Genomic DNA, 19,280 nt, shown 5'->3' with positions numbered 1-19,280 from the left:
TTCATAAATAACACACTTGTTCTGCAATAATATGTTTTATGTTTCCTGTCATTTTTGTTAGGAAAGGACATGCCTGAAAGACACGACATTTTCTCCTTCTCTGAGGGTCAAGAAGAACATCCAAGAGGAACATTAAAAGCTGATGTTATGAGATTTTAAGACCAGTACACTAAGAAACTGCTTTTATTGTAAAAACAGTCAGCTGATCGAATGCACCTATTTCCACATCAACACTCCATCCGCTGATTATTTCTATTTGCCTCACTTTATGAGCTTCACATCACTTGTGCCTTGTACCGCAGAGTTTGCAACGTCACAAATAAATGGGGCCAATCTTCAGTCAGATGTGAATGTGTAATCTAACATTTTCAGTAAGAATAATGGACAAAAGGAATGCAAATACAAATACAATTTATTGAAATGTGAACCAAAAGTTAATCAAATGTTTTAAATAAAAAGCACATATGGACAGAAGGTGTAAACCTATTAAATGTATAAGTAAACATATTTAGTCAAATAAAGTGACAGACTAGGCCTGTGCAGTTGGTATCAGCTTTGCCCAGCATGGGCTCCTTCATCAGCCGTGGTCCGCCTCGCAGAGGAAAGACCCTCAGTCCTCTCCACACCAACAGACTGGACGTCCATCACACAGAGGTTTCTCCCTGAAGTCTCTGCTGCTCTCTGGACATCAGGCTGTCTCAATCCGTCCACACTGAATATGAGAGGGGGAAAATGAAAATAATAAATGCTTTAGACAATAAGAAACATAAAGTTGACTGTTGAGTTGCTCAGTTTGTTTAGATTGTCAATACTATTACTGTATAACTAATATCTCAGGTTAAGAGGCACATTCAAATAAAGATTGGTATTTAAATACATTTTGTCTTTTGAATTGTTTGTCTAAAGTCAAGGATCTAGAACTGGTACTTAGTTTGAATGATACAGTCTGGTTGTTATGCTGTTTGGAGGAGGCCTCACAGGTAAGAGCACTAACTAGCTACCATCACATGTACCTTAGCTTGACTTAAATGTATTAAACGTATAGTTAAGTGATATCAAAATATAAATAACTAATGTCATGCAAACATTAATATTTGCTTGATTCCAGTGTTGAATTTAGCACAATTGCATACAAACGTTAAGTGGTTTTAAGATTCTGAAGTATTATGCTAAAAACTCAATAACTTAGATTATTATTTATAGTTTTGCTGAATAGTTTCATGTCCGCTTACCTTAGAAAGGTAAAATGCGACGGCAGCGTGCAGATGGGGAGAATGTTAGCTTAGCTTGGTAGCTTCAGCTAGCTCTGGAACTTCCAGCTCGGTGGCAGCAGGTCCCTCCTCGGCTCCGCCTCTTTGCCCTTATAGAGAGGCGTAGTCCCTCCCTTTCCGGGAGCCTCCATGGGACCCCGGAAGCGTAAAATTATACATTGAAGTCAATGGAGAGAGAAAGGTTATCTTTTGATCCCGTTTGAATTGTGCCACGAATGACACATATGATGTTTGTCAATTTAAAAGAATATTTTGCAAGTCAAAAAAATAAAAACGTGTTGTAAAACTGTGAAGTTAACATTTTTTTTGTGTGAAACCGCTGAGTGAACTACAGGTCTCTGGTCTCGCACAATACGCGTCACCATCACAAAGACGGCCGTCACGTTAGCAAATTTCAACTGTTTCTTTCAGAATGAGAATAAAAGTATAAAACGAGGTGAACATCACTACAAGTCTGGACACGTTGAGAGCTGTACATACACGAAAGGGGAGTTAGTCGGTTCTGTAAGAGCAGCGGGACCGGCTTTACAAGATGTTGGTGAGTAATATGAGTGCAATGTGTAACGTTAATGTCAGCTAGCTAACATTAGCTAACAAGGTACACTAACGTGTTTTGATTCAGTAACTAGTTTTCTCCTTAAGAACTTCGTGGTCTCTGTGTATGCTGTGGATACAACCCAGTCTCACGGCATTTCGTGTTCACCAACACGATTTTTAATCTATTGATTCGTGTTCACCAACACGATTTGCCCCTTTTTTTCGTGTTGCACAGCACGATTTTAAAAGCAATGTATTTCTACTGCCTGCAGCACGTCTTTTTCTCCGGTCAGGTCGTGGGAGACCGGAAGCTGTGTGGTTCATAAAAACATGTTCTTACTCAATATCAAGCCACAATTATTGCTTTTATTTTAAATCGTATAATTTCGGATTCTTTTCAAAATAACACACTGTTATTTACTCACCAATAACACACAATTATCCTTGCTTTTATTTATTGGTTTAATTCCATAATCTCGGGCTTTTTTGGTGTCCGTCAGGAACTGAATTTCAAAATAAAAATAACCGGAAACAGACGTAGGCCTATAAGGGACATTTCGAGCATCATTGCGATTGTCAACATTTCTGAGTTTAGGATGGCCGAAGACACTACACTACCCATAATCCCCAGCTATCGTTTAGGACTACAGTAACCGTAAGGTTATGCAGAGCGTCAAACAGCTGTGTGAAATGGAACGAAACCACGCCAGACTATCCAAAACTGGAATCGAACACCCCCCCCAGAACTACACATGCTGTCTATTGTTTTTCGCAAAATGTTCTATGGGACGTCTCTACTGAACGTTTTCGTTTTTCCCACAATTAGAAGTTGCCAGTATTAAACACATTGGTGTTATCAAATGTAAAACATATAATTAATAAATGGGTGAAAATCGCTTGTGTCCATAATGCGCAGCATTAATATATACCCACATGACAGCTCATTGCTACTTTGTAATTCTACTCCACTACAATTCAGAGGTTAACCTGGTATTTTTACTTCACTGCATTTATTTGAGTTACTTTGCAGATTCTGATTAATTATGTGAAATATAAACAATCCTTAAATCAGACTTTAGTTACACCTGAGTAAAATTCAGGTAAGGTGATTGTCAAGTGCCAACAATCAGGAGAGATATTTGATAGTTGGTGCTTGAGAAGACTAAACATGTATCTGCAATTGACATGAATGGAAACAAGTAATAAAGTATATGCATTACTCGTTATTCTCTACTAATAGTTAATTAAAGACTGTATATTATGGCCATTTTGCACATCCCTTTCAAGATTTTCAAAGGTTTATTGACATATCATACAAAACTACGGTGTAGTTATGCAATGAATGAAAAACTTGGGTCACAGGTTCCTCAACAGTGCATTACAAGACATCTATCAATATGTGTGTACCTCCACCATTAAACTGTCATATTCTGCACATTTCTTATTCTATCTACATACATAAGAGTATAATTAATATGTATAATATCAGTTAAAATAAGTGCTTCAACATAGTTAACATTGCAGGAAAGCAATATATTAGACGTTAAGTACTTTGTCAGGCTTAATATTTATCTGTAGATACTAGATACCCCCAAAGACCTTAATCTGTTATTTAATGTTTAAATAAAGGTTAATCCGTTTTTCTGTTTTGCACCTCCTCCTATTAATATCTTTGTTTTATTGTAGAGATCACTTATAGTATATTCTTGATTTTTATATTCTATATTTCTATATTTATACTTTCCCCCTATGAAAGTATGTACTCTTAATATTTTTTTAATCAAATATAACACATAAAAATAATAATTCAATAACGTGCTTTAACCACTAGGAGGTGCACACAAGGTACACACAGCCATAATAACGTTGTATTATTAGTGTGGATGTACAACATCTGAAGATGTATAGTTTTATGCATGCTTTCACATCATTTTACAGCATATTGCTATACTATTTCAGACTCAGTATTTACATTCTTACATTCAAAGATAATCAGTAATATCTTTAAAAACTACAAGTCCTTTTATATCAGCTGTGCACTGTTATGGTGTAAATATAACCTATCTATGAATTAGATCAAATGTAAAAGTCAGCCGAATTAGTGTTGATACTGTAAGGAGACGTATTGTGTGAAGAGAAATTGAAGATGTTGTTTAATTGTTGATATATTTATGATCCACGTCAAGTATTCAGTTTCGGCAGCATTTCTTCCAGTTTTTCCAAAGGTCTTCTCATCAGGGCTCTCTAAATAAAGAACTACGGCAGATCTGTAATATGTAATGCAGCCGAACCGTGTATTACAATGCCGTTATGTGATGACTTTCAAAGAGAAAAGCAAGAGCACTCGGAATTAAGTATTATTTTATTCTTTTAAAATGTTTTCCGGATTTCATATAATATAAACACCAAATCCCAGCATGCATTGCGGCTAACACATCCAATCAGCTAGCTTAAAACCATAGCTGAGGATCTTGGGTAATCGAAATGCCCGAAATGCTCGAAATGCCTACGTCTGTTTCCGGTTATATTTATTTTGAAATTCAGTTCCTGACGGACGCCAAAAAAGCCCGAGATTATGGAATTAAACCAATAAATAAAAGCAAGGATAATTGTGTGTTATTGGTGAGTAAATAACAGTGTGTTATTTTGAAAAGAATAACAAATTAGAAGGAAAAACAGATACAGATTTCAGTATCCTGAGGCTCTGAGCCCCATTTATTTTCCTCACAGACGGCAACAAAAGTCCGAAATTATACGATTTAAAATAAAAGCAATAACTGTGGCTTGATATTGAGTAAGAACATGTTTTTATGAACCACACAGCTTCCGGTCTTCCTCGACCAGACCGGAGAAAAAGACGTGCTGCAGCCTGCAGGCACGAAACACATTACCAGTAGAAATACATTGCTTTTAAAATCGTGCTGTGCAACACGAAAAAAAGGGGCAAATCGCGTTGGTGAACACGAATCAATAGATTAAAAATCGTGTTGGTGAACACGAAATGCAGTGAGACTGGGTTGGTGGATAACATTAGTGTTCACAAGAACAAGGTACACTCCCGTGTTTTGTTTTAGTTGCTCTTCAGATTGAAGCGGCCAGTTTTATATCGACTATAGGCTACTGTATGTGTGATCTCCTTTTACATCTCGTTGTGTCATTTGAGTTTATTTGCTGTGTGTAGATTCAAGGGTTTTGGTTATCTTGTCAATTTGTTTGGTTATCCAGGCACGGCTGTGTGTGACTCCCTCGAGTACACTGGTATGTGTTTTCCTAATGTAGAGAGCGTTGATTAATTAATAAACTACACACTGAGTCTAGATCCTGACCAAATCCTTTTTTATTGTTGATCAAATGTTTTTCAAAAATGTATTCATACTAGGGCTGTCAGTCGATTAAAATATTTAATCGCGATTAATCGCATGATTGTCCATAGTTAATCGCGATTAATCGCAAATTAATCGCACATTTTTTATCTGTTCTAAATGTACCTTAGAGGAATATTTTTCAAGTTTTTAATACTCTTATCAACATATGAGTGGACAAATATGCTTTATGCTAATGTTTATTATCATTTGAACAATGACAAATATTCTCATGAATATTAAACACAACAACCTCTGAACATTACAAATATTCGCCTCAATTCAACCTGGAACCTCTCTCATACAATACAAATGGGGTGTGTGTGTGTGTGTGTGTGTGTGTGTATATATGTGTGTATATGTGTGTGTGTGTGTGTGTGTGTGTGTGTGTGTGTGTGTGTGTTGGATCATTGGAGCTATGTGCAACCCAAGGCATATGCTCGAACGGGAGCTGCAATCATGTTGCTGCAATCATGAGTGTGCTGACTTCTCCTACAATGTCCCGCTGTCTGGCTTCCTGCATAAAGTCAAGTGCTCGGTGCAGCTGTGGCGAAATGTCGCTCCTCTGTTTTCATTTAAACAGCTCCTTATATCCGTTAGCGCAGCTAGCTAGCACCAGATGCTAACAACAACAACAATGCACGTAAGGTCTCTCTCTCGCTCGCTCGGGCCACATTACACACACCCTCCCGGTCCTCCCGATGGCCAGTCGGTGCCTGCCGGTGAGCGTGGAAGTGTGGTCTGCCACAAGCGGGCGGCAGGAGCGGGGCTGTCAGCAGATGGTATTTTAAACTCGATGCGGTCTGAAACTACGGGGCGGCCGAGGAAAAAAAATACACATGCGTTAATCGCGTTAAAATAATTAGTGGCGTTAATTTTTTTTTGCGTTAACGCGTTATTAACGCGTTAACTTGACAGCCCTAATTCATACACATTTAGAAAAATACAATGTACAATCACAACCAGTACAACACAAATTACAAAAAATACAGAAAAAACAAACGATAACAAAAATCAGACAAGAGGACAAAACTATGGAAAAATAACCCCTCCCACCCCCAGATCCGGACCATCCTTGTATTATTGCTCATTCAATCTATTATAGCATGCTAACAAACATGGTACTTACTTTATTTGTACAGATCTGCATGGGAGATGATGGCGCGATGCAGAGCGCTGTCTGTGATTGTGCACGGGGGATGTACAAATGCAGCCACGCTGCAGCATTGGCAATATGTGCCATGTGGCAGATCAGCTCCACAGATGTTGAGTGCCAGTGGAGGAAGCCTGGCACTTCCAAAGTAGTCCAGCCGGTGTCTCAACTTTACCAACAGTGAGAGGAGACATACAACCCACTGGCCAGAGACATTGCCACTGAGGATGTAGACTGGTTCAGGTCTGCACTGAGGGGCGCACAGTGTGGCATGGCATGGCTTTTGTCACCTGAGCCAGAGCCGCGGCCTCAACATCAGGCCATTGTCACCGTGCCGGAGCTGGTGAAGGGGCATGGGGGTCGGGGGCTTGAGGCAATTCTTGCCTCAATGCGACTGAGCAGAGACCAGCAAGCTGCCATCCAGACAGCCACCGGAGGACAGCGGACAAATCCTCAGTGGCAGTTACACAGGCGGGGCAGGTTGACAGCCAGCAAGTTTGGTGCTGTGCTGCGGTCGGGACTTTCATCCACTCCATGCGCGTCCCTCATGAAGAGGGTGCTCGGGGGGTACAACTTGGACGGAGTCATGGCTGTCAACTGGGGGGTTGTAAATGAGGCCGAAGGGGTGAAGGCTTTTGTGCAGGCCTATCAGGTGACAGTGTTCGAGTCTGCTCTCTTTGTGAGTGAGTCGGTGTTTTGGGAGCATCCCCCGATGGACTTGTGCAGCCATCTGCCCTGCTGGAGGTGAAGTGTCCACCATCATTATACATGATGGTGTATATAGGATATATATATATATATTTGTATACATATCTGTAAATTGTATAATTTTATTTGATTTAAAAGTCTTTTGGATCTCTCTGTCTATAAACACAAACTGAGTAAGATTGACAATAAAGTTGACTTTGAAAAATATATATATTCTTTATGAAAATAGTTGACTGTTGGAGAAATGAATCCAAATGAAACATTGGACTGAACTACAACTACGCCTTTAAATCTCTACGGACTGTTTTTCAGTGGGATGTTAAGTTCCTATCTTTAAACATTTATTAGTTTTTTCTCAGAACAGATTTGATTTTATGAAGTTAATTTAACTTTGGCGACCATGTAAGGTCATTATTAAAAAGGTACAATCAATTTGTTTAGGGTTGACTAAAATAATGATAAACATTTCATTTGGATAATTTACTGACAGAATAAGAAACTCAATGATGCTCTACTCACCTGTTCCTTTTTATAAAGTGAAACAGTTGAAACGATAGATTTTAGTAAACTTAAAAACAACCTTCTCCAAAAGCTATCAAGGAATATACCGAATACTTATTTTAGAACTTTATTACATATTATTTGTATATAGTTTGAATGATCCATAATTGACAGAAGCTTGTGTTTACACTGACCTGTTACTCATATATTAATGTCTTTGTAACTTCAGTAAACCACTACCTCACTCATTTCTTTCATTCATCACGGTTCAGTAAACTAAGTGACACATGAACCAGTTTAATCATTATAATAACGTAGGATTGCAACTCTTTGAAACTGTAGGTGGCTCTTTGCATGGTTAATCTTACTGGGGGACAGCTACATGGATGTCGGTTTAGTCCACAGTCATTGTGCAGTTGAAGGCAGAATGCATTTATTATTGACTCCGAATGAAGCACAACTTCATGTCATACAATACATTGACTTTATTTGTAATTGTGTAAAAAAATAAAGTATTGATTAGCAAGCAGGACCTGCAGGAACAGAGCACAGTGATGGATGGAGCTGGGAAGAGAGAAGAATAAAGAAAACAGATCAACTTTATTATCGGATATTAAAAATTCAATTTCAAAACAAGTTGCCGCTCCTACAGTTTTCTCGTGTGTAAAGATGATTTCACATGACCTATGCAACATATCACACTCAATACATGTGTGTCTCTGGGGGGTGCATTGTGCCTTTGATATATATAAATAATATACCATAACCAAATACTATTACATACAGTGGAAATCAGGTTGTCAGAGCAGGTCAGTCCAGTGTGCATGTTCCTCAGGGTCTCAGCAGCTACAGGTGAGGGAAAGGAAATAAAAGAGAAAAAGGTCAGTAACAACACTTTAAAGTAACAACACTTTGAATAATTATTTCTTCTAATAATTTTCTCTCAGTAATCACTCAACTACTGTCTTTCCAACAAACAGATTGACTCACCCTTACTGTCATCACAATGAAACACGTCCAGAAGAATGTCATGCAAAGCCCTGCCTGCCTTCGACTCTCCCTGACTGCTTCCTTAGCACCCGGTGGATGGCGCAGTAGGCTACTCTTCAAATGTTTCACGAAATACTTACCATCATGACTACTCTTACTGTTTAAAATGTTGGTTTACTTCATGTAATAAAATAATAACTTCATGGTAAGGCTACCAAAAATGACAAGGCTAAGTAATGTAATGCTAACTAACGTGCTCCCTGCTTGTCGCTACTAGCTAGGTAGCTAACTTGACTATGTTCCATGCAAAACATGTGTATTACCTGATATGTCTGATCCAGCAACTCCTGGTCCTTTCATCAGACGGGAATCGATAGAACGAGCAAGTGGTATGATCACTTATGTGATTATAACCTGGTACAAAGCACACAGGCATCTTGTAAAAGTGAATTTATTTTTAGCTCTTATTTATTGGAGGGAATAAATCAGTTATGAGATCTTCTTCTTCGCTTTAATTACGAGTCGCAACCACTTGGAGCATTATCGCCTGTGACATCACTTACGCGACCCAGAATGGGATTTGAGATTTGTAGTCTTTGTTGTCGCGTATTTTTCATAGTCTTATATTTCAACAGTTTTACGACAAAATGTGACTTTTTTGACATGGAACTTATTGTTTAAGATTGACAAACATCATATGTGTAGTTCGTGGCACAAATCAAACGGGATCAAAAGATACGTTTTCTCTCTCCATTGAATTCAATGTAAATGTTTCGCTTCCGGGGTCCCATGGGCCGGAAGTAGATGGGCGTGACTTCGCAGGCTGGAGAAGGCGGGAGTTGAACTCTGATATCACTGTTGAGCCGTTAGTGGCCGACTCCGCCTACTAAGGGCTTCACGGCAACTCTGCAGAATCCTATGGGTGACGTCACGGACCCTACGTCCATACAGTCTATGATCCCGCCTCCTCCCTATTTGATGCACAGACTCCTTTGAAAAAATGTAAAAATAAAGAAAAAGTTGATCTGTATCCAAGTCTAAGTGTCCTTTGTTTCCACAATGCTACACTTACACATGATGTCTGTACAGATTCCCCACTCGCCGCCCCAGCCATAGCTCCTGTAAGGGAGGAGGCTAGTGGGAGTGCGCAGATGAGAGTGATGAAACGTAAACAAAGCTATCGTAATGTTATACGGGTACAGAGGCATTATGGCCGGCATATTGCTGTTGGGGAACACACTAAGCCTGGGGTTAAGACTCCAATTAATGCAGGTTACCAGAGTTGCATTATGGCAGCGCCTGCACTCACAGAAGAGCGCGTGGCGGTACTCTCAGGGACCTTAGTAGAACGCACTACTCCTATGAGGACTCCGATTAATGATGTTCACCGTAAACGGCATCTTGAGGGAGCGCGCGCTCACACATGAGCGTGTGGCGGTGCGTTCAGGGTCCTCAGTAAATAATCGGCCCTTTCTGTGTCGACCCTCCATGGGCGAATCTTCCCTTCACGGGGAGTTTTGCGGCGGGACGGGTCGCCAGAGAGTACCACAGCTTTATAGCTGCGGCCCCACAGCTGAGGGCATGCCCTTTAACACAGTGTTATGGGGAATGGAAACTCAGCTGTCTGTTGTGCACCCTCAGCGCAGGGAAGAGGGTCTTTATTCCATATACTTCCTGGTTCCCAAGAAGACAGGGGAATTCAGACCTATTCTAGATCTCCGCGGCCTGAATCGCCACATTTCCCGCAGGAAATTCTGCATGCTAACTATGAAACAGTTACTAGGGCTGGTGCAACCAGGCGATTGGTTCACCACCATTGACCTGAAAGACGCGTACTTTCATGTAGAAATTGCTCCAAAGCACAGAAAGTATCTGCGTTTTGCCTTCCAGGGAATAGCCTACGAGTACAACAGACTGCCGTTCGGCTATTCCCTATCCCCACGCAGATTCAGCAAATGTGTGGCCACAGCGCTTCAACCGCTGCGCGCACACGGCATGAGAGTTTTCTTTTACATAGACGACCTCATAGTCATGGCTGGGTCCCGGGAACAGGCAATGTTTTGCACAGCACAATTGATCACACACCAAACCAGATTAAGCTTTGCGATCAATTGGAAAAAGAGCACCCCCATACCTCACCAACGGGCGTTGTATTTGGGTGTGGTGCTCGATGCAGGCACGTTGCGCGCCACCCTGTCAGAGAGTAGACGTGCGTCCCTTCTTCAGGGGGTACGCAGGCTGCGACAGGGGGCAACAGTGACAGCTTTTACTGTCATGCAGACGCTGGGTCTCATGGCGGCTGCTCACATGATGGTCCCGTTAGGGTTACTACATATGCGCCGCCTGCAGAGGTGGTTCTCCAGCCTGCGCTTGGATCCCAAGAGGCACAAGCGGCGGCTGGTGACCATACCCCCCTCAGTGAGGGGAAACCTCCGGTTTTGGGGGTCCCCGGATCACCTCCGGAGGGGGTCTCCACTGGGACGGGTGACCTCCTACATCACAGTGTTCACAGATGCATCCGGAACAGGATGGGGAGGGACCTGCCTGAAGAGGGCTATAGGTGGGCACTGGGCTCTAACAGAGTCTCGACACAGCAACCTCCTAGAGCTACGGGCGGTAGTGTTAGTCCTCCGGCATTTCAGGCCCCTAATTCAGGGGAGACATGTAATGGTCAGGAGCGACAACAGCACCACAGTGGCTTATATCAACAAGCAGGGCGGAGTTCGATCCACCGCCTTGTTGACCACAGCGGAGGAACTGTGGTTATGGGCTTCAGAGGTGGTGTTATCTCTGAGATCCCTCCATATCCCGGGACTGGAGAACGGGGGAGCCGACCTCATGCCCTGCCAGGCGAGTGGGTGCTTCACCCGAAGGTGTTGAAGCAGATCTGGGCCCAGTTCGGGAGAGCGGAAGTGGATCTGTTCGCCAGCCGGCGAAACAGCCACTGTGCCCTGTGGTTCTCCGTGGCTCGGAGCAACGACCCACCCTTGGGGGTGGACGCGTTTGCACACGAGCCATGGCCAAGGAAGCTGCTCTACGCCTTTCCACCGCTGCGTCTCATTCTCCCCCTCCTGAGGAGAGTGAGGCGAGAATGTCTGTCAGTCATCCTAGTGGCTCCGGACCGCGTTGGGGCGCCGTGGTACTCAGAGATGACACAGATGAAGATGGGCCAGCCCTGGGCGGTTCCCCAGTTCTGGGGGGCGTAGTCTCAAGAGGCAGGTGCAATCGGGGCGTTACCCACTCTCGGCCGTCCTCTCCAGGCTTGGCTCCTGAGAGGGACAGGCTGAGACAGGGTGGATTGTCTGACAGCGTTATTCAGTCTATCCAGGCAGCTAGAGCTGGATCCACCACAGCCTGTTACAGGCCAAAGTGGCTAGGATTCCAGCGATGGTGTGAGGAGCGGGGAATAGAGCCCCTATCTTGTGAGTTAGGCTCTATTTTATCCTTCTTACAGTTATTGGTGGACAGAGGGCTTGCGCATTCAACAGTGAAGGTGTATGCAGCAGCCATCTCGTCCTGCCATGAGGGATTTGGCGGCAGGTCAGCCTTTAGTCAACCACTGATGTCGCGGTTTTTAAAGGGCGTCAGGAGGCTGCGCCCAGTAGTGCACGCCTCCACCCCACAGTGGGACCTGCCCCTAGTGCTCGAGGCTCTGGCCTCGGGGCCATTTGAGCCTCTGGAGCTCTCCTCTCTGAAAGCATTGTCGTGGAAAACAGCTTTGCTTCTTGCCTTAACGTCAGCCAAAAGGGTGTCCGAGTTAACTGCTCTGTCGGTACACCCAAGTTGTTTACTGATTCGGGGTGACCGGAGCGGCGCTACACTCAGACCGAACCCCTCCTTTGTGCCCAAAAACCTAAGGAGTGCGTTCAGGTCGAGGGCTATTCAGGCTGCGGCCCCACGAGGACGAATTCGGTCGTTTGCGTTACTGTTTAGTGTCATATAGACCGTTCGGCCACACGAGGACGACCGAATATGGCACTAAACGACTGAGGAAACGACAACGGGTCCCAAGGTGGATAGAAATGCATACGCCACTCTCTGGGGGGTCAAACAGCTCTGTGTGTGCGCCCTATACGGACATTTTCAGATCACTGATAGTGATTGCGCAATAGCCCCGCCTCTCCCCACCTCTTCTGCTCACCTCCGCTTACCCCGCGCCAGTGCTGAAGTGTTTCGCCACCAACAACAACAACAATGGCGGATCGCAGAGTTGCTATCGTGCTCCGGACGCTATTGACCATGCTACAGTTGTTTGTGCAACATCTATAGCAATAATGATGAGGCAATAGCCCCGCCTCTCCCCACCTCTGCTGCTCACCCCCACGTCAAAGTAAACTGCACCCTGAATTCAGATTATTTATCTTTCTCTCGCGAGTGAAGTCTAATCTGACAGGACGGAGACACGCAGCTCTGCTCACCTGCAGCTCCTCCCTCTGCAGCAAAACACACACTTCAAGTCAGATCATCACCCTTAGCTATTTTAATTACCTCTCAAACTCCCTAAACTAGTTATAAATGTTTATTTTTACAGTCGGCCGGGTCACTGATTATTGGATGAGCTGCTGCATGAGACAGACACTGGCGCTGTCCGAAGAGAGGGAGGAAAAAGAGAGGCTCCGTGTATTTTATCATTATATTATATAGAGTCGTTATTCATTTGTTTTAAAGCTCAATAAATAACAAAGAAGACCTTTGACCGGCACTTTTATAATTTTGTCCGGAAGATTTCAACTTTAATACACGCTGACTGGCGAAAAACTCTGCCCGGTTCCCTCGGCCCCCACCGCGGAGAATAAACAGAAGGGCAACCATGACAACCATGCTTCTTCGCTGCTTTTGTGGAGGAAGTTACAGCGCCACGTAGAGGCTCCTGCATATGTACTGCAGCTTCTCCAGCGGTTGGAGCTAAACGGAGCGGTCTCGTGTGGGCAGACACTATCCGGATAATTATTGCATGTGGACGGAAGCCGTTTGCGATTGCGTTTGCGTTAATCCTATGCGTTTAGCCGTTTTCGTCCTCGTGGGGCCGCAGCCTCAGTTAGGGGGGTTTAGTCTTCCCCCCCATGGGGGGGCCAGGGAGGCTAGACTGCACCTCCTCTGCCCGGTGCGTGCGCTATTATATTATGTGGAGCGTACGGCTGCCCTTAGACGCACCGAACAGCTGTTCTTGTGTGTGGGGGGGCGGTGTGATCGGGAAAGCTCTGTCCAAGAAACGCCTGGCAGGCTGGCTCTGCGAGTGCATTGCACATGCCTACGGACAGGCAGGGAGAGCCTGCCCCACGGGCGTTCGTGCACACTCCACACGGGCTGTGGCTGCGTCGGCAACCTTATCCAACGGTGTGAGTGTGGAGGATATATGCACAGCGGCGTCTTGGTTGACGCCAGGCCCCTTCATAAGGTTTTATCTCTTGGACATGTCGGGCTCTTTCTCCTCGTCTGTGCTGGCCGGGGCAACACAGGACTGGTAGGGGGGAGGGGGGTTGTGGGTCAGTTGGCATCTGACCTCCTCCCCGGACGTAATGCGCCTTCGCTGTTCTCGGGCCCTCTGAGGGTCCCGAGAGGGGCGAGGGGCGCACTGGGCCCTTACAGGGCTGGAGGGCTGCTCTCCTCCTGCCGAGAGCAGGAGGGGGGGAGCCCTCCACACTTTAGTCCACACACTCGGCACGGGGTCAGTGTTTGAGTGTGGGGCAGGGGCTCTGGCGCTCTCCCTGTTATCCTTAGGGATTCAGGGATGCAGGCGTGTAGTAAGCCCTTTCGGGGCCGAGGGGGCTGTCCCCATCCAGGGTGGGGGGGTCCCCCGGCACTGTTTTTTGAGCACACTTTTTGCGAGGTAAGCGCAGCAGGGTGTGCTCTGTCAGCCACAGCCCAGATTTCTCCTCGGTTACAACCGGGTTAAAGGAGAAGGTGGGGCAGCAGCTGCTGACCATAATAGCCGGTCAGGGGCAGTAGGGTGGAATATTGTTGGACGACAGTGCGCGTATACATCGCGGCTCCACCCACTGTACCCATAGAGTCCAGTAGAGGGCTCCGCCTGTGAGATATATGACGTTGGGTTACGTAGTGTAACCCTTGTATATTTGCACAGGCGGAGCCCTCTACTCGGGGCACTGTCTGTCCTATTCCGCACGCTGAAGAGAGGTGTATGATGATAGTCAGGAGGTGAGGCCTCCTTTTATACGGTGTGATGCGCGCGCATTCAGGTAGGCCCGCCCAGGGCCGGCTACGTCTATAGAAGTCTCAGTGGGAGAATGCTTGCGGGGTAAGATAGTACCCATAGAGTCCAGTAGAGGGCTCCGCCTGTGCTAATATGACAAAGGTTACACTACGTAACCCGACGTTATCAAGAATAACTGTTATCCAATGACCTTTTCCCTCTCTGTCTGTGTCTGTGTATTCTCTTGTTCCGATTAACCCAGCCAAATCTTTTTTCTTGTTTTGTATCTATATCTACGCCGGGATCCGGAGTCGAGGCTGATCCTCTTGCTGTAGTCCTGTGTCTTGGATCCTCTATCCTGAGTTCTGGATTAAGTCGTGGACTTCGGGTCGTGGCTGAACCTGTCTCTGCGGCCCTGCCTTGGGTCTCGTCATGCTGCTTCCCTGATGGCTTCCACAGGATTGTAGCTGACATCCTCGTGGATTCATCTTCTTATTACAGACACATGCATTTCCTAACATTCGGTCTATATGCTGTAAAATGTATTATCTCTTCGATTTACACACGGCATCTATTGCACGTCTGTCCGTCCTGGGAGAGGGATCCCTCCTCTGTTGCTCTCCCTGAGGTTTCTCCCATTTGTTCCCCTTAAACTGTGGGTTTTCTCTGGAAGTTTTTCCTTGTAAGATGTGAGGGTCTAAGGATAGAGGGTGTCGTTTTTCTCATACTGATATTCTGAACAATCTGTGCTGTTGTATTTGCTGTAAAGTGTCTCTACTGTAGGCTATTTTTATTTTATGTACAGCACTTTGGCTCGACCAAAAATCGTTTATAAATGTGCTATATAAAATAAAAAACTTGAATAATGTACTGTAACAATACTTTTTTTTCGACTTACAAGACTTTTCTTTGGACATACTTAACTTTGACTTTTTTAGAATGTGGACTTAATGACTTCGATGACTTTTTTGTGACTTTTTTGACAAACTATGACTTATTTTGTAAAATACTACAATGTGACTTTTTACTGATATAATCACAAATATTTCTTTATAACTTTGTCATGATGTCATATCTTATATATGATACTACTATTAAATGCTATACTGTATCATTTAAAAAACGTTTTTATGACATACAATACAATGATTTGTATTCATAGCAATACAGTATAATGCTACACTTTTTCATGACTTCTTCATGGCATATGATTTTTGTCATGACATTTTATTTATCTATTATGCTATCATTTTTTCATGATATTTTATGACATCATGATGACTATTTATACCGATCTATACTGTGAGTTTTTGGACCTTATTATGAAAAACTATAAAATGAAATCTGGTGACTTTATGACATACTGATCTTAAACCAATTCCTTTTCATATCATACATATAATATAGCTATAAGTACTCCAACAATGAATGTGGTCTGGAAGAGTATGGCATTTAACATTGTTAACGATTACTATTGTTGTTCAAATTAGGTTAGTCATTCCACAATCCCTACATATTCCCTTTGTAACTTCAACAACATGTACCCCACGTGTAGACAACATGCACTACTGAATATAATATGAACAACATATCTGTGTCGACATGATGTGAAACAATGCAGCCTACATTCAATAACCGCCTAAAAGAAGCAGTATGAGAAAAACAGAAACATTCAGATGCAGTAGCAGCAGGCCTACACAGAGACCAGTCGTTTTGGAGTTCAGCATGACTCAGGGCTCATCTGATCTGAATGCACAACTCACCATATGCTACAATGATGTATGAGCAATCTCTGAGTCCATATATAACTGTAGTAAACTTAAAATAGGTGTCAGCGGGGTGGCAGGGTGCTCCTGCTGTTTGCAGCTACGGATACTATCTGAATTATATTTGTTCATTTATTATTTGTAAGCTTTTTCCTTTTTTGCCTTTGCCCTCCTTGTTCTTGCAGGTCTGACTTTTTTGGAAAGCTACAATTCCATAATAGCTTGTCATATGTATGAGAGAATATACATAACCTCTGTGTTTTTGTCAGAAGTAATCTTTCAACAGCAGAACTGTACTTACCCAGAATAGAAAGCTGAAGAAGAAGAGAAAATATCTGATCCAGGGGTTGACGAAGGAGAAGGTCTCATTGCGGTACAGATTCTGTTTCCTGTCCATTGTTTGTTGGTGTTTTTACAAACATGTAGAGCTAAAGTTTTGCTTCTAAACAGTCCTTAGTCCGAGCCCCGCCCCGCAGACACTCAGCCCCCATGTGAATCTCTGAGGAGGGGGTGAGCTTTGCTGGCTGTGGTGGTGTCATGCTGGCTAAAAAAGGGGCTATGGGACTGTGACGCTACCCCTCCATGCGGGTAGGGCCCAGAACTGTGTAGGCAGACGAGTCAGATTACACACAAAATATCTCTGGCTGACTGCAGCTGAATGGCTTACAAGCTGTGGAGTATTGTCAGCCTGCTGTTGGATATAAAACTTTCTTCTTTTAGTCCTAAAACATTTGGGTAATAAATAAGCATATTACCCACATGTTTCAATGAATGTGTATTGCTCCAGAGGGCTTTGGTTCTTGTTTGCAAATTACAGCCTAAAAGTCAGATGCTTTCCTGCAAAGACTAGAGCACAAATATTGTTGACAAAGCCTGGACAATGGTATCTTTCAGAAGAAGAACATCTAATGTAGTTAAATAAAATCAGTTCTGTTCTGACATTTCCGCTGTGCTGTGTCTGTTTGTTCTTGAGAACAAATCTGTTGAATGTCAGCGAAATATAACTAAAATTAATCAAAGCTCAATTATGTTATATTCTGTAATATATAGAGGCTAAACACAATTGGGAAACATTGATCATCTGTCAGACTGACAACAGAGATCATCTGAGGATGGGGAACAGAAATACAAATATATCATACTATAAACTTAATTTGGATGTATGAAGAATTCACTACTGGCTCTCTTCTAACTCAACATCATAACTCAGAAATATCGTCTGAACTGTCCTTGGAAAAAGGATCACTATGTGAATTCTAAATCCAAGTTTTTTTTAAATCTTAAGTGTCTCTTGTGGAGTTGCAGAAGGACATAGTGTCCCTCAGGTACCTCATTACCTTGCCAGAACAAAATGAAGAATTAATGAGATTGAAATCCTTTTCATTAAAATGTGATACAGCTCTATTTAAAGTCCCACGGACACTTCGCTGCGTAGTTTCTCTTTACCTTTGGAAAATGAGATGGTTTAATTTGAACTGAAAATAACTTGTGTTACAGATTTTTAACACAATTAAAGTTTTGCAGCAATTATAATACAACATAAATATATATGTAGATAAGATCCCGTCTATAAAAAAAACAACTTTTATAAAGGGTCCCTTATGTCGACATTATGTCGGAACCAGTGGCGTTTCTATACCTGCGGTCTTCAGACTCTGGCCTGCTCACCACCCCCCGCACCAAACTGAGAACCTTCGGGGACAGAGCCTTCAGCGTGGCAGCCCCCACCCTCTGGAACGCTTTCCCTGCGGAGATTCGCAACATCCCCACACTGGACGCCTTCAAAAGGGCCCTCAAGACCCATCTTTTCATCAAGGCTTTCGGCCCTTAAATCGATCTGTTGTTTTGTCTGTCTGACCTTTGTTTTGTTTTGTTTTGTGTGTGCTTGCCCCAATTCCTGTAAAGCGACCTTGGGTCCCTTGAAAGGCGCTATAGAAATCCCAGTTATTATTATTATTATTACAAAAGTGGTGGGGCACAAAAAACATAGATGTCTATATATAAGCTTCTGCAGTGAGGTTCATGGCTGGTGAGGCACTGCCACTGACTCTTCAGGTTTACAAATATTATATTTCGACCTAAATCAAAATATAATATTATTTTCAAAAGCTTTTTTTGTCTGATGCTTCGATTAATTTTAAACAGACGGTTCAACAGAAGGATACCCAAAACATTTAATTTAATCATTTAAATATTGAATTGTTCTCTCTTAGTAAGATCCCATTTTCAATAAAATTGCGATCTTACCTTGACTTGAAGATGAAGTCCATTTGCCTATCCTTCTGGACAAAAATCTCTGTTACTTTTTTGTAAAAGTCCTCCTTATCAAGCTCCACATTTGTGGAATCAGCTTGCAGTTTCTGTTCGGGCGGCAGACACCCTATCCGTTTTTAAGAGTGCGCTTAAGACCTTCCTTTTTGATAAAGCTTATAGTTAGGGCTGATTATATTCAGCCCCTAGTTTTGCTGATATAGGCTTAGTTTGTCGGGGGACATCTTACTTCTTCCTTCTCTCTGTCTATACCTGTGTACTCTCATGTTCCGATTAACCCAGCTTCCCCAAATGTCTTTCTTTTTGGTGTCTATATACGCCGGGATCCGGAGTCATGGATGATCCTGCGGTCCTGTGCCCTGGATCGCGAGTCGTGGCTGTGGTCCTGGATCATAGGTCCTGGATGGATATCCTCGTAGATTCATCTTCCTATTATACACACATGCATTTCCAAACATTTGGACTACCTATGTTGCAAATGTAATATCTTTTCAATTTACACACGGCATCTATTGCACGTCTGTCCGTCCTGGGAGAGGGATCCCTCCTCTGTTGCTCTCCCTGAGG

At 43.4% G+C, this 19,280-nt stretch overlaps 1 protein-coding gene across 2 annotated transcripts in view; it reads right to left on the bottom strand.

Annotated features, from left to right (window-relative positions):
- tspan33b (tetraspanin 33b) overlaps positions 1-16,919 on the bottom strand; it is a 67,333-nt gene extending 50,414 nt beyond the window's left edge. For both annotated transcript variants that reach the window (XM_034084979.2, XM_071203473.1), the window contains exon 1: positions 16,744-16,919. In XM_034084979.2, the coding sequence (XP_033940870.1) occupies positions 16,744-16,839 (96 nt within the window). In that variant the 5' untranslated portion in view covers positions 16,840-16,919. The remainder of the gene's footprint in view (positions 1-16,743) is intronic.
- Between the last annotated feature and the right edge of the window lie 2,361 nt (positions 16,920-19,280).

This window comes from Pseudochaenichthys georgianus, chromosome 6 (assembly GCF_902827115.2).
Source record: "Pseudochaenichthys georgianus chromosome 6, fPseGeo1.2, whole genome shotgun sequence".
NCBI classification, from domain to species: domain Eukaryota; kingdom Metazoa; phylum Chordata; class Actinopteri; order Perciformes; family Channichthyidae; genus Pseudochaenichthys; species Pseudochaenichthys georgianus.
This window is presented reverse-complemented; position numbering and strand designations above follow the sequence as displayed.